The sequence below is a fragment of the Lynx canadensis genome, chromosome F2, assembly GCF_007474595.2.
Source record: "Lynx canadensis isolate LIC74 chromosome F2, mLynCan4.pri.v2, whole genome shotgun sequence".
NCBI lineage: Eukaryota > Metazoa > Chordata > Mammalia > Carnivora > Felidae > Lynx > Lynx canadensis.
In genome coordinates, this window is record NC_044320.2 from 29,827,500 (window position 1) to 29,841,043 (window position 13,544).

At 37.4% G+C, this 13,544-nt stretch overlaps 1 protein-coding gene across 4 annotated transcripts in view; it reads right to left on the minus strand.

The window, feature by feature from the left end:
* The window catches only part of EMC2 (ER membrane protein complex subunit 2), a 51,830-nt gene extending 48,765 nt beyond the window's left edge, over positions 1 to 3,065 (minus strand). For 3 of the 4 annotated variants that reach the window (XM_030303804.1, XM_030303803.1, XM_030303805.1), the window contains exon 1: positions 2,969 to 3,008. In XM_030303804.1, coding sequence (XP_030159664.1) covers positions 2,969 to 3,008 — 40 coding nt within the window. Of the gene's footprint in view, positions 1 to 2,968 lie in introns of all 4 variants that reach the window. The other variant, XM_030303802.2, reaches the window with a different exon arrangement.
* Between the last annotated feature and the right edge of the window lie 10,479 nt (positions 3,066 to 13,544).

Genomic DNA, 13,544 nt, shown 5'->3' on the forward strand with positions numbered 1-13,544 from the left:
CATGATATGAGCTGAAATCAAGGGTCGGATGCTTAACCAACTGAACCACTCAGAAACCCCACAACTCTCTTTTCTACCTCTAAACTCATAACTCCTCTGTATAATAAACATCATTAATTTTCAACTGGCCAAATGAGTAAACTATATATTCTACTTTTTTTTAGATCCCAATTGAAGAGTATTAGACTCACTATACGGATCTTTTATACATGATAAATTTTCCTATCACAAGAATTATAGTACTTTCTGAATAAGTCATTTCCATAGCTTTAATTCATGATGCTATTCAATGGAGTTTGCTTCTGGAAAGGTCTGAAACCTTCATTTTACAAACAAGCAAACATATCCTATTAGTATAGTGAGCTGCCTAAGTCTATCTTAGATACAAAAGGAATGATTCCAACACTAGAAAAATGATTTACAGTCTTTCTGTGAAAATGTGTTAATGTTTATTATTAATGTCATTAACAATTCATTTAGTCAACAAATAATTACTGAGTTCCTCCAAAATGTCTAGCATAAGAACAAGATATGCCTGGTCCCTCCCTTCATTCTAGGAAAGAAAATTCTAAAACTTAACAAACTGAATAAGTACTTCAGTAGTATGAGGACATGGAGTCAAAGGACCAGGGTATATTTTGTTGACTTTGCTATTTTTTTTCTTTTTAAAAATTTTAGTGGAGGAGTGGGGTAGGGTGGTCAAGGAAAGCTTTCTGAAGTATGTGACCTATAAAGGGAATTCTGAGAAATGGTAATGTATAATGGTAGCAAGTGTAGGGCAAGAAGGGAGAAACACTCCTGGTGGAAGAAATAACATCTGTCTAGCCCTAAGACAAGAGGAGCATAAGACGTTTAGGGAATTCAACAAAAGTCAGCATAGTCAGCTCATAGAGTAAGGGGGTAAATAGTTTTAAAATACAGCTGGAGACACAGACAGGAGCTAAACCATCTTTTTTATAAAGCACTTAATAGTTTAAAAGCACTTTAATGTTTTCTTTTTTTGTTGTTGTTTAAACCTGTGAAGTAGTTAATATTTATTATTCTAAATCTAATTACATTACTTCTCATCAGAATGCCTACAGGGTAAGGTCCAAGTTACCCAGTTAAATCACCTTGTCTGCTGGTAGGTATGACAGTTACACACCTACTTGTTCCTACCATCTAATAAACCTATACTGAACATACCTTCAAAGTAGCACTTTCTAAAAAGTATGAAATATTTGAAAAAAAAATTTAAAAAAAAGAAAAAAAAGTATGAAATATTTGAAACATTTTTAAAGTAGCATTAAAAATAACAGCCACATGTGGATCCTGAGAAGCTTAACAGAAACCCATGGGGGAGGGGAAGGAAAAAAAAAAAAAAAAAGAGGTTAGAGTGGAAGAGAGCCAAAGCATAAGAGATTCTTAAAAACTGAGAACAAACTGAGGGTTGATGGGGGGTGGGAGGGAGGGGAGGGTGGGTGATGGTATTGAGGAGGGCACCTTTTGGGATGAGCACTGGGTGTTGTATGGAAACCAATTTGACAATAAACTTCATATTGTCAAAATAATAAATAAAAACAAATAATAAAAATAAATAAATAAATAAATAAATAAATAAAATAAATAAAAATAAATAAACAAATAAAATAAAAATAACAGCCACATATCTACCACCTGGCTAGTAAATATCCTGACACAAGCCTTTTAAAACTATGTATTTACAGGTTTGTCTTCTCCATTAGACTGTCTTCTCCATTAGAACTCCATTAGACTTCTCCATTAGACTCCGTGAAGGTAGGTACTGTGTGTTATTTAATATATCCAAGATTTAGCACTAAGCAGTTAATACTTTTGTTTAATATAAGTAATTCTCCAAATACAGGTAGAAATACTGAGGTTCACAGTGCACTAGAGACCACAAAACCAATAATAAATTATTGAATTCATTTCAAGTATAATGGGATTTTACTTTTTCCCATACAGGTTTGCAATTCTGTAATACTGGATAGATATATTCACCATTAAATGGTCAATATAACTTTCAGTCCACATGTTATTAGGTCATTGTTTAAACATCTGAAGAAGGCATTCACTAAACCAATAAGCTACTGAAGTCTGTTAAATGCTGGGAATATAAATTTCAATTACACAAGTTTCATGCCTTAGAGAAACTCTTAGCTGTCCTCTTAGCCATGCTTCCCACTGAAGTTTTTAAGAGAAAAATCTCTCTTACAGAATTGGTTCAAAGTCTGGCTGCTTCCAAATTTAAAGAACACACTCCACCTTAAAGTAGGATGGATAAAGAAACCTACCACACTTGAGCGTATGCCCAACATAACCAGTTCTTTACCCCTTCCTAGGAAGTAAGAAGTAAGAAGAAAATTGTGTTATGTGCATAAATGTGTTTTCAGAGAGAATGGGGCTGCGAATAATTAAGAGAAATCAGAGATCCAGTTATGCAGAGAGAACAAAATGTAAAGTGGCATGTAGAAGAATCAGATTTGTTCATGACTCTTCCACAGACCTTCATAGAGTTGTAACCCTTACACAGCACTGAATACAGGGCCTACAGGCCCTATATTTCTTGGCTGCAGGGAAGCTTCAGCAAGCAACTACCCCGCTTCCTCTTCGCCGCCCAGCAGCCACTATAAAATGTGTGACAGCCCCAGGTCCCTCCCGCTTTATAATGGAAGCTGCCCTGGGCCACTGTACTGGAACGGAGGTATGTGGGTCACTGAGTCTATCGGAGCACAAGCGGGGGACCGGGGGGGGGGGGGGGGGGTGCCGCGAGGGAACACCGTGGATTCTAGTCTGTGACCGGGCCACGGAAGGAGCCGGCCTCAACCTTCTTCTCAACTTGGCCCGTCCAGACAGAGCTCAAGTGCAGAAGACAGACCGGAAAACCCAGGCCTCCACCGGCAGCAGGTACTGCCGAACCGCTTCCCAGGACTTTTGGTCTCTCCGCACCCGCCCTGCTCCCAGTTACCTTCCCAAGTGACATCGTAAAGCTCTGAGACCTTCGCCATCTTCTCAGAACCTGGAGGCAGGGGGTCAGAGGGAGGGGAAACACCGTCACGTGACCTACGACCGGGCGGTAGCGACTTACGACACCATTTCTCATTGGTCGAGAGAGCGGAGGGGGCCGGATCCTCCGCGCACGTGCACGCGGCTCCGTGGAGGGGCTGTTGGAGAAGGGGGCGGAGCGAGCTGGGGGGTGAGCGGCACTATGGGACTCGGAGGACAGAGCGGCTAACCGCCGGAGGCGGGAGTCGGCGTGGGATGAGGTGACTATTTCACCGGGGAGTTTTAGTAAATGCTATGAGTTTTTAATGTGCGCCACACCCGGTTTTTCTTTTTCTTGTTTTTACATGGGTGTATTCATTCTTTTCCCACTCCCCGGTCAGTATCTTGTTCTCTTCAGGTACTGCTGCAATGTAATTTTCTGCTCCAATCCTTTATTTGTCCGCAATCTTCCTACTTCCTAAATGGGATTTGCTTTCCATATCCTTTTGAATTTCGACTAAACTGATACACTCCAAAATTTTTTATTAATCTCTTTGAGGGACTAAGCGGGATTCTGCCTTTGCACATAACGTTTGTGTGGCCGAGGACTTCTTAACGTTCACGTGAATGTCTTCGTGCCAACCTGGATCACTGTCTGCCACTCTAGATTTGAAATCTCGTAAAATCAGCCAATTTGTAAGCCCTTATAATTAAATGAATGAAAGAAATACTGAATAAATGTACGAATGAAACCATCAGAGCCCCTGCACGTCGCTCCTCTGTAATCTCAAATGGGGGGGGAGGGGGAAGGAAGCCCTCTTTCCCCACCCTTTCCCACCAAGCTAATTGCTTTCAGAAACTTTTAGACGTAGTTTACTAGAGCTAAGAAGAAATGTCCGGAGGAGAAGCAATAATAATAATAATAATAATAATAAATTCAAACGCATATATTTAGTGTTTAAAAATAATGGAACAAAATCGTAAAGAGAGAATATGTAAAGTGAGGAAAGAAGCCTAAAAATCCCTGTAGTTAAGGGTCAGTGAAGAACAGGCAATCAAGATAGAGAAAGGAGAAAAGAGAGTCCTATCCCACAACCAAGGGAGTACAATTTTAAAAGAAAACACACACACACACACACACAACTATCAATGGCACCCGCCACAGACAAGTTATGTAAGGGCAGAAAAGACTTGAACTTATACAGTTGGAGTAGATTCTATTCGAATGAGCTTCATTTTCTGTAAACAGAACTTTTTAGAAGTTCTTCACTAAAAAAAGTAAAAACACTCCGCTCAGAAATTCACATATTTGGGCCGCCTGGGTGGCTCAGTCACTTAAGCATCAGACTCTTGATTTCAGCTCAGGTCATGATCTCACCATTGGTGGGTTCGAGCCCACTGTAGGACTCTGTGCTAACAGCTCAGAGCCTGGAGCCTGCATGGGATTCTGTGTCTCGCTCTCTCTGCCCCTCCCCCGCTTGCACTGTGTGTGTGTGTGTGTGTGTGTGTGTGTGTGCGGGTGGGTCTTTCTCAAAAATAAATAAACACTTAAAAAATTTTATTAAAAAATAAAAGAAATTCACATATTCTAATTCTTCAATAAAACAACTTGGTGTGATGGAAACAAGGACTCAATCACACAGATTTGAGTCCAGGCTCTATTTAGTAGCTGCGTGACTTTCAGCATGTGTATCTCTAAGCACCAGAGATGCTCATTTATAAAAGGAGTTAATTATATCTATATAAAAAGAAAATACCTACTTTGAGTTGTTATCAAGATTAAAGGATACTGCATGACACTCCCATGGAGGTACCAGTCCTTTGGCTATAAATATAAATATGCTGATGACTCCAGAAATTCTCCCCTGAAACCTAGTTTGGCTTTTTTGACATACTCACTTAGATAGCTAATATGCATCTCTAAGTTAGCATATCCCAAACAGAATTCTGGATTCCTGCCACCATGCCCCCCCAAGTTGCCCTTCCCCACTGCAGTTGATGACACTGTCCACCGAAGTTGCACAAACTAAAATTTTAAGAAGTATTGTTGATTCTCCATCCCCTACATGCAGTCTATCAGCAAATTCTGTATTGTACTTCTAAAATTTTTCCCAAAGTCTATTTGCATCTCCACTGCTACTACTTCAGTCTAAGCCACAACCATCTCTCACCTGAATGCTTATGGCTCTCAAATGACTCCCCCAGACAATAAACCCATATACTGTAAACACTTTACCACAGTTTACAGGGCTTTACTCTCTCTGGCTCTCTCCTACCATTCTTTCTTCACTAGACCCAAGCCGTTCTCCCTACTCCCTATTCCTCAAACATGCCAGACTCCTATCTGCCTTTAGTCTGGCATTTGCCCATTACCCCTTTTCCTGGAATGTTCATCTCCATATCTTCAAGTGGCTGTCTTCTTTTTGTCATTCATATCTCAGTTGTATTGAAAACTATCTACTTATGAAGAGGCCTTTCTTGACTCTCCAATAACAAGTGTCTCCTAGTTAATGCCTTTTGCATCATTATGACACTTATCACTTTTTCTGTTTACTTATTTTCTGTATTTTTCATTATTATCTAAGTTCCTTGAGAGTATAGACTTTGTCATCTTAGCCTTGTCAATTGAACATAGGAAAACACCTGGCATATGGTAAATGTTGAATGAGTGAGTTGGATACTCAAAAACATAACAGCTTGTATAAGTGATTGTTAGGATAATATTTCATAGTAGTGAACATATGAATTCTACTCCTTGGTTATGGATGGGAGGTTCTCTCTTTATATTATCTATATTTTCCTAAAAATTATAAACATAGTGAGTTTGGGACCATACCTATCTGTTTAACATCTCCCAGCCACTTAACACAGTATTTGGTATATGTATTTGTGACATACATCTACAATTTACTATTTGTACTAAATTGTTTATGCCCAACATTTTGTTGGATTTCTTGAGGGAAATCCTCAAGAAATTGGAAGCCCAAGGAGGTATCTTTTAAATACTTACAATGGATATTAACAACTACAACTAATTAAGGGAGTAAATATTCTCTAGTCATTTCAACTAAATGCCCTTGTAACTGGCTGCTACTGTCTCTCAGGCAATAAACCTTATGACATTGTGTTAAAGGAGGTCATTTTCAGAATTTTTTAGCTGGAAATTTGAATGATTTCATTTTAGATTTAAAAGGTATTTATGAATTGTTAAAACTACATTTTTCAAACTTTTTCGCCTGCAACCTATATTAAGAAAATACATTTTACATCACACAGTATGCGTACATTATGTATAAAACCGAAACAAAATTTACAACCTAGCCCTACAATGTGTCTTGTCCTCTATAGTTTCTATTCAAATTGAGTCAATTTTATTTTGTTTTCTAAAAACACTAGGTGCAACCCACTAATGGGGTAATGCCAGTACTTTGAAAAACAATTGGACGTTGTATATGTTTCCTAATCTGAGGCCCTGAAGTGATGATTTGCTCAAGTTCTTGCCACTAGTGGGTAACAGAGATGGCAAATACATATGAAGGAGATCAGCTGTTTAGATCCTAGATAAAAGATGATATATTTATAGGAAAAATATATTTAAGGGAAATTTTTTTTACCAATAGTACTTCCTGAAGCGGGAAAATGACGGTGTTTACATATCGTAACATTTTAGATATCTAATAAAACTTGCCCTCCTCAGCACACTCAGGAAAAAACTGGTATGTCAGTGACAAAACTTTTTATTCTTCTCTAACATTTTATAATGTAATTGTAAATGTAAATTAAAAAGAAATATCTTCTATAGATAAAACCATAACCCTGAGAATATAAACATCAAGTGTACTTTCTATAAATTTACTTTTATAAAATATTTTCAAAATGTTATCTCTCACTCTCTCACTTCTTTGGAAAAGAAGCTTTGATTCATGTATGTTAAAAATACTTAATTCAGTTTTTTGACTGAACACTCCCCAGCATTGGTGACAAATACCAAGGAAATATCCAAGCAGTCAAATATTGGATTATACCATGTTAGACACCATGGGAAATGCTATCTCATTTAATGATCTCAGTTAAACAATGAAAAAAGCACATGAATATGGTTTATGATATGCCTTTTTTATTTTGACACTATTGTATGATTTTCATTTTTTTTATAGGCTCATGTTTGAATAGTTAGAATGATAATACATCAGAATGAACTAGATTCAGAAAGGAATAACTTTGAATAAGACTTTATTTTCTTTGAGATGGGACAAGCTTTATTTATTAAGCCTGATTGGCCCACAAAGCACTTTGGAGTGCTTCTCTTTTATGATCAAAGTTTACTTAATTCAGTTACTATCTCAGACATTATGAAAGACTAAAGCAATTTCTTAAGAGTAATAAACCTTATGACATTTATAAAATGGACATCATTTAACAGGACAGAGCATAATACCATTTTAATTGATTTTGCAATATCCAACATCATCATCAAATCATGTACTTAGAATCTACTATCTGTTTTGTTCTGTCTTAGTCATAGTGAATTAAAATATCCCACATTATGTAGCACAGTTTATAACTTCTGTTTACTACGACAATTATCCATGAAAGTAAATTTGTATCACTATAACTTTCATATAAAATTTACTATAGCTTTTAAATTGTGTTATTGTTTCTAATTAGTGAATCATAACCACAAATCCCTTTGTATTTAAGGGAAAATATTACTTATTTCATCTTCATTCCGTGTCGCTAGATTTTGACTGTGATACATTCACATTTGGAAGGAAGTTTTCCTTAGAGTTTTATTTACCAAAAGCCAGGTTAACATGGAGTTGTTTTAGGAACTTTCTGAACATTGTTTTTATTACATTTTTTACAGATTTTGTAATTTTATATGGCCTGTCCAAACAAGATAGCCTATACCCCCTTTGCTGGCACAGTTGTAGCATTTAGGCACTTCTAGTTTTTCCATCTTTGCCATTATTTGCAGTATATATGTTTTAAAATGTTCCAGCAGTTCATTTCACATCCCAATTATATTATTTTAGAAAATAAAGGAGAGTCTCTGGGAAACATTTCCAGTGAGATCACTTTGGTCCTTTCATAGTAGAATTCACAAACTGATAATTACCGCTCTGTGCCATAGTTGTAACAGGGAAGAGGAAAGTACATCCAGAAAGAGTACACCCAGAATTTCTCCCACATAAGCAATAAATTAGAGCTGTTTCTTTTTGAGATTTATAACCATACTTAAGAATCCACTTTTTCAAATGATACTTAGTTAATTTCCCCAAAGTGCATATTCTGTTCTGATACACACATATATCTGTGCGTATGAAACAGTCCTTGTGCAGAAAGGCATTTTTGTAAACATCCCTTTTGGGTACCAAACATCCAGGAGTCTTTACAAACTATTACAGTGACCTGATGGTCTCTAGAGCCCATCTAGACTTCATTTTCTACAATAGAACTATAACTAAATTCTTTACTTGAAGAAATATTAAAAAAAGTATTTATTCACAATGAATAAACTGCATTATGGGTAAATTCACATAAAAATATACTGAGTGTTAACTTACATATTTTTGTCTAAGTACATGTTACTCTGTTACAGACACAATTTTTGTTTTTCTACAGTCTCTCTTCTGTGATTTGTTAGCATCATTCTAGCCACAAGTGGCTTAAGTTGTTCATTCAAACCTAAAGCTCTGATGTATCAGCCTTGCCATCAGGGCACAAGTTCATTTCCTCTACTGGTCATCTTTCTCTCTCTATGGTCATGCTGACCATTTTTGGCTAGAATTGACTGAAATGCCAGCAGCAACAGTGGGCACTAAGTGTCCATCTTATCTTACAGATCATAAATTGTATGCTTTTTTGCACATACAGGGGCTTACTTGGGCAACTCCATGGATTTATTTGGGAAAAAGTCTGGTTTCTTGGCAGAATTTCACTAAGAAAACTGCCCATCCCCCAAATCCATTCTACCAACCTCATCCATTTCTATCTCATACCTGCAGAAACAGCACAATGTCAAATGTTTTTTTAAACTTATGTAACATAATTTTTAAATTCTACTTAAAATTATTTTTTCTTAGTTGAAGTATAATTAGCATACTGTTGTATTGGTTTCAGGTATACAGTCCAATGGCTCAACAATTCTATACATGACTCAGTGCTCATCATGAGAAGTGTACTCTTCATCTCTCTTATCTACTTCACCCATCCTCCTAACTACCTCCTCTCTGGCAGTCACCCATTCATCCTCTGTATTTAAGAGTCTGCTTTTTTGTTTCCTTTTTTCTTTGCTTGTTTGTCTCTTAGATTGCACATACGAGTGAAATCATATAGTATTTGTCTTTCTCTGTCTTATTTCACTTAGCATTATATTCTCTAAGTCCATTTAGTTGTTGCAAATGGCAAGATGTCATTCTTTTTTATGGCTAAGTAATGAAGAATTATTACTTGTGTATTAATTGTGCATTTTCTTTATCCACTCATCCATAAATGGATGTAACTTGGGTTACTTCCATATTTTGGCTATTGTAAATAATACTGCAATGAACATAAGGATGCATATATGTTTTTGAATTGTTTTTGTTTTCTTTGGGTAAATACCCAGCAGTGGAATTAACTGGATCATATGGTAATTGTATTTTTAATATTTGGGGGAAACCACCATACTATTTTCCACAGTGGCTGCACCAACTTACATTCCCACCAGCAGTGCACAGGGGTTCCTTTTCTTCACATCCTCGTCAACACTTGTTATTTCTTGTCTTTTTGAGCTTAATTATTCTGACAGGTGTAAGGTGATATCTCATTCTGGTTCTTTATCTTAGAACTGTGAGGTAGGGAACAATGTAAGTGTGCTTTAAAGCTGCAATTCAGTTCAAATTGCTGCCATCTTACTGGAGATTTTTTGAGCAATAGAATATTTTAACTTCCTTCTGCCATTATACTTCCAATACAGATTCTTTTTCATCTTTTAATAATGGGTTTGAGCATTTCTGTGGGTGGGGTGGGAGCTGCAGCTGTCAAAGGCGGGTGTTTTCAATTGATGCAGTTTCTAGCAATAGCAAGAGTATAGAATATTAAACATAACCTCTATCTAATCTTTAAAAATTTGTTTTTCAACGTTTATTTATTTTTGGGACAGAGAGAGACAGAGCATGAACGGGAGAGGGGCAGAGAGAGAGGGAGACACAGAATCGGAAACAGGCTCCAGGCTCTGAGCCATCAGCCCAGAGCCTGACGCGGGGCTCGAACTCCCGGACCGCGAGATCGTGACCTGGTTGAAGTCGGGCGCTTAACCGACTGCGCCACCCAGGCGCCCCAATCTAATCTTGAGAAAACATCAGACAAACCCAGACTGAGAGCCATTCTACAAGAATAACTCAGTAGTAGTCATTAGAGAGCAACAGTGACATATACTGTTCTTCTAAGCTTTTAGACAAATGCTTAGTCTTAGACATCCATTGACAGATTTTAATGTCCTATATGTGGTGGAATTAAGTGTACAGTCTTAAAAGTTGTGAAAGTCCCCAAAGTAGTTTGTATTAATTACAAATTGTACATACCATGTCATAGAAGGTATGCAGTTTCATTACATTCCAAAGTAACAGCTATGGATTATTTGCCAACACATATGTACGTTGCTCTCTAACCCCAGGTTGCCTATTCTAGCTATGTGATTAAGCAATTTGAGCTAGTTATTTTAACTTCATTGAACCCTACTTTCCTCATATGTCAAATGAGCATATTAATACTTGCTGATTATAACAAGGATTACAAGTAATAAACACAGAATTTCTCACACAGAGTTTGGCATGTGGTATAATACTCTACAATTATATACCAATTATTAAGTACTTACTGTGTACGAGGCCCTTTACAAGTTGCTCTTTGTTGATTATTTCATTTAGTTTTTACAACAACCCCACTTTGCAGATAAGGGAATAGTTTGGAAAGGTTAAATAACTCGCCCAAATAAATTATGATATGCCCCTTCCCAGAGTTGGATCTTAGTAAAAAGTAGCTTTGTCATTTTGGTACTCTGGGAAGGGAAAGCTTGGGTGGGGAAAGTTTTCAGATGATGCCTATTTGATGCCCATGAAAGAAAAGAGAGTAGGAAGTTGGATTGGACAGAAGGAGGCTCATGCCATGATTTAGATCTGACAAAGTATTAGCCAATTCAATAAAAAAGCTCCTGAGCAAAGATTACCCATTAGAGGAAACCTACACTGGGCAGAAATGACCAGGCCCCAGAACTACCACATGTTCATTTGTTGGCTAGGGGCTGCCTGCTCAGAGGCTGAGATAAATTTTGAAGGCTTTAATAACTAGAGGCTGTCAGCTTCCTTGAACTCCCTTGCAGTTGAATAGCAAGTTCTTAATTGAAGCGAGATTCTGACGGTGCCCCTCCCTAGCTGCCACAGGAGCTATTATTAATATTATTCCATTCTGGGTGTAATCTTCCATTTTTTGTTCAGAAGTAAGTCTCTTGAAAAACTAGCTAGACCCAGAAGCTGTTTAACATAGCTAGTAGGCATGGAAATTTCATTTCAACTCCACAGAATGTCTTCTCCCCACATATGATTACTAGGTCAGTAATAGTTGTTTTGTATTGAAGAAAAAACATGGTAGATTATATATAGCCCACAGAGACATGAAAATTTGCTTGTTTTTTTATGAGACACTAATCAGGAATTATTCATTCTTTTCTTGGTATTGGAATTCATGCCACTGCCATTGATAAATTACCTAGAATTTCATATTTCTTTCTTTTTTCAGTAGGATTCCAAATATATACAAGTAATTTAGAATTTTTAAACATCTTTCCAAGAATAACAGTATAATTGAAAAATGGCAGCAGTTTTAAAATTCTAGAACTCAAGATCTCCATAAAGTACTGGAAAATTCCAAAGATACTGTACTCACAATGCCCCTTGATAATTCATTGAGTAGCTGCCATACTACCATTGATGATTGCTTGTTAATAAACTTAAGTAAGGCCAAATTTTATTAATACTTTACCACCAAAAAACAAAATTAATTACAGGTCTGAAATATGAATGGTGCATAAATCCAAAGGCCCTCACTGTCAACCTGTACTTCTCCCTTCTGAATGCCAAGATGGTCCTAGTTAGCATTTGCTGCACTGCACAGATGCCCTTCTAAAAAGGGTATTACACGTGCTTCATATCCTGGCCTGCCAGAATGAATGATATAATGAAATCGGTGCCTAATGGGAGAAGGCAGAGTGCTTCCCAGAATCAAATGAATAAGCAAAGTTATTGAAGGACCGTACCTTTTAAAGAAAGAATTAAAGCAACAAAAAAGTAGTGGTGAACAAAAACTTTAGTGGTTATTTTCAGGGAACAGTTACACGGGACACAGAAACTATGAATCTCAATGCACAAATTCAGGTGTGTAAGAACAAAACTTACATTTTTATAAAACTCAATTTCTATTTGAGTATCTTCTTGGAAGAAGACAAAAATTTAATCTCAGTTTGGAATTTGCCCCTGCATTGCTGCCTTCTCCTTTTTCAAGGCTACTCTAACTTAATGTGAAAGTGATATTTAGAATATTGAACAAACCATGGGGCAAGGTCACTGTGATAGGAGCCTTCAAGATGGTCCCCAATGATTTTCACCTCCTCGTTAGCACCCTATGTATGGCCCCTCCCACACTGAATATGGGTGACCTGTGTTATCAGTATTTCAGAAATGATGAAGTATAACTTTTGAAGCTGTAATAAAAGACATTGTAGCTTCTGCCTTGCTCTCTCTTAGATCACTCATTCTGGGGAAGAAAGCTCCCATGTCATGAAGACAATCATGCAGCTTTACAGAGAGATCCACATAGTGAGGAGCTGAGGTGTCCTGCAACTTGCAAGCCATGTGAGTGACACATCTTAGAACTGGTCCTCTATTCTCAGTCAAGACTTCAGACTCAGCTGACCTAGTGAGTGCAAACTGATGATATATATTTAGCCAGAACAGCTCAGCTAAGTTTTTCCCAAATTCCTGACCCAGAGAAATTATGTGGGATTACAAATGTTTATTGTTGTTTTAAGCTGCCAGGTTGTGGAATGAAGTGTATACAACAATAGATAACTAATACACCAAACAATCACAAGGGATATAGATACTGGCTTTAGTGCTTATGAAGCATCCTGGAGCCTCCTCTGCTACTTGAGGCATTATCCTTTAGTTTGGGGAGGGTAGGTGATTCTGGGTAAATGTCTATTTATCAGTGAATGCAAAGTACTTTGATAATTTATCAACCAGTACAGCCATACCAGTTCTATACCAGTCATGTTTATGTGGTCTCAAGGCATTGGGAAGCCCACCTAAGTCCAGTTAGCAGTACAGTCCTTGTTTCTCTCCACAAGTGCCTCCAGGTCCTGTGGCTCTCCTAACTACTTCTGGGTAAAGTGGGCATTTGAGGTTCCCTCCTTATGCATATTTCCAGTCTTTTATTTTTCTGGGTCCTTTCACCTCCTTGAGATCCTGAAGAGATATAAGGCTTCTCTCCCTAGGAGGCTCCAAACTTAAATTTTATCG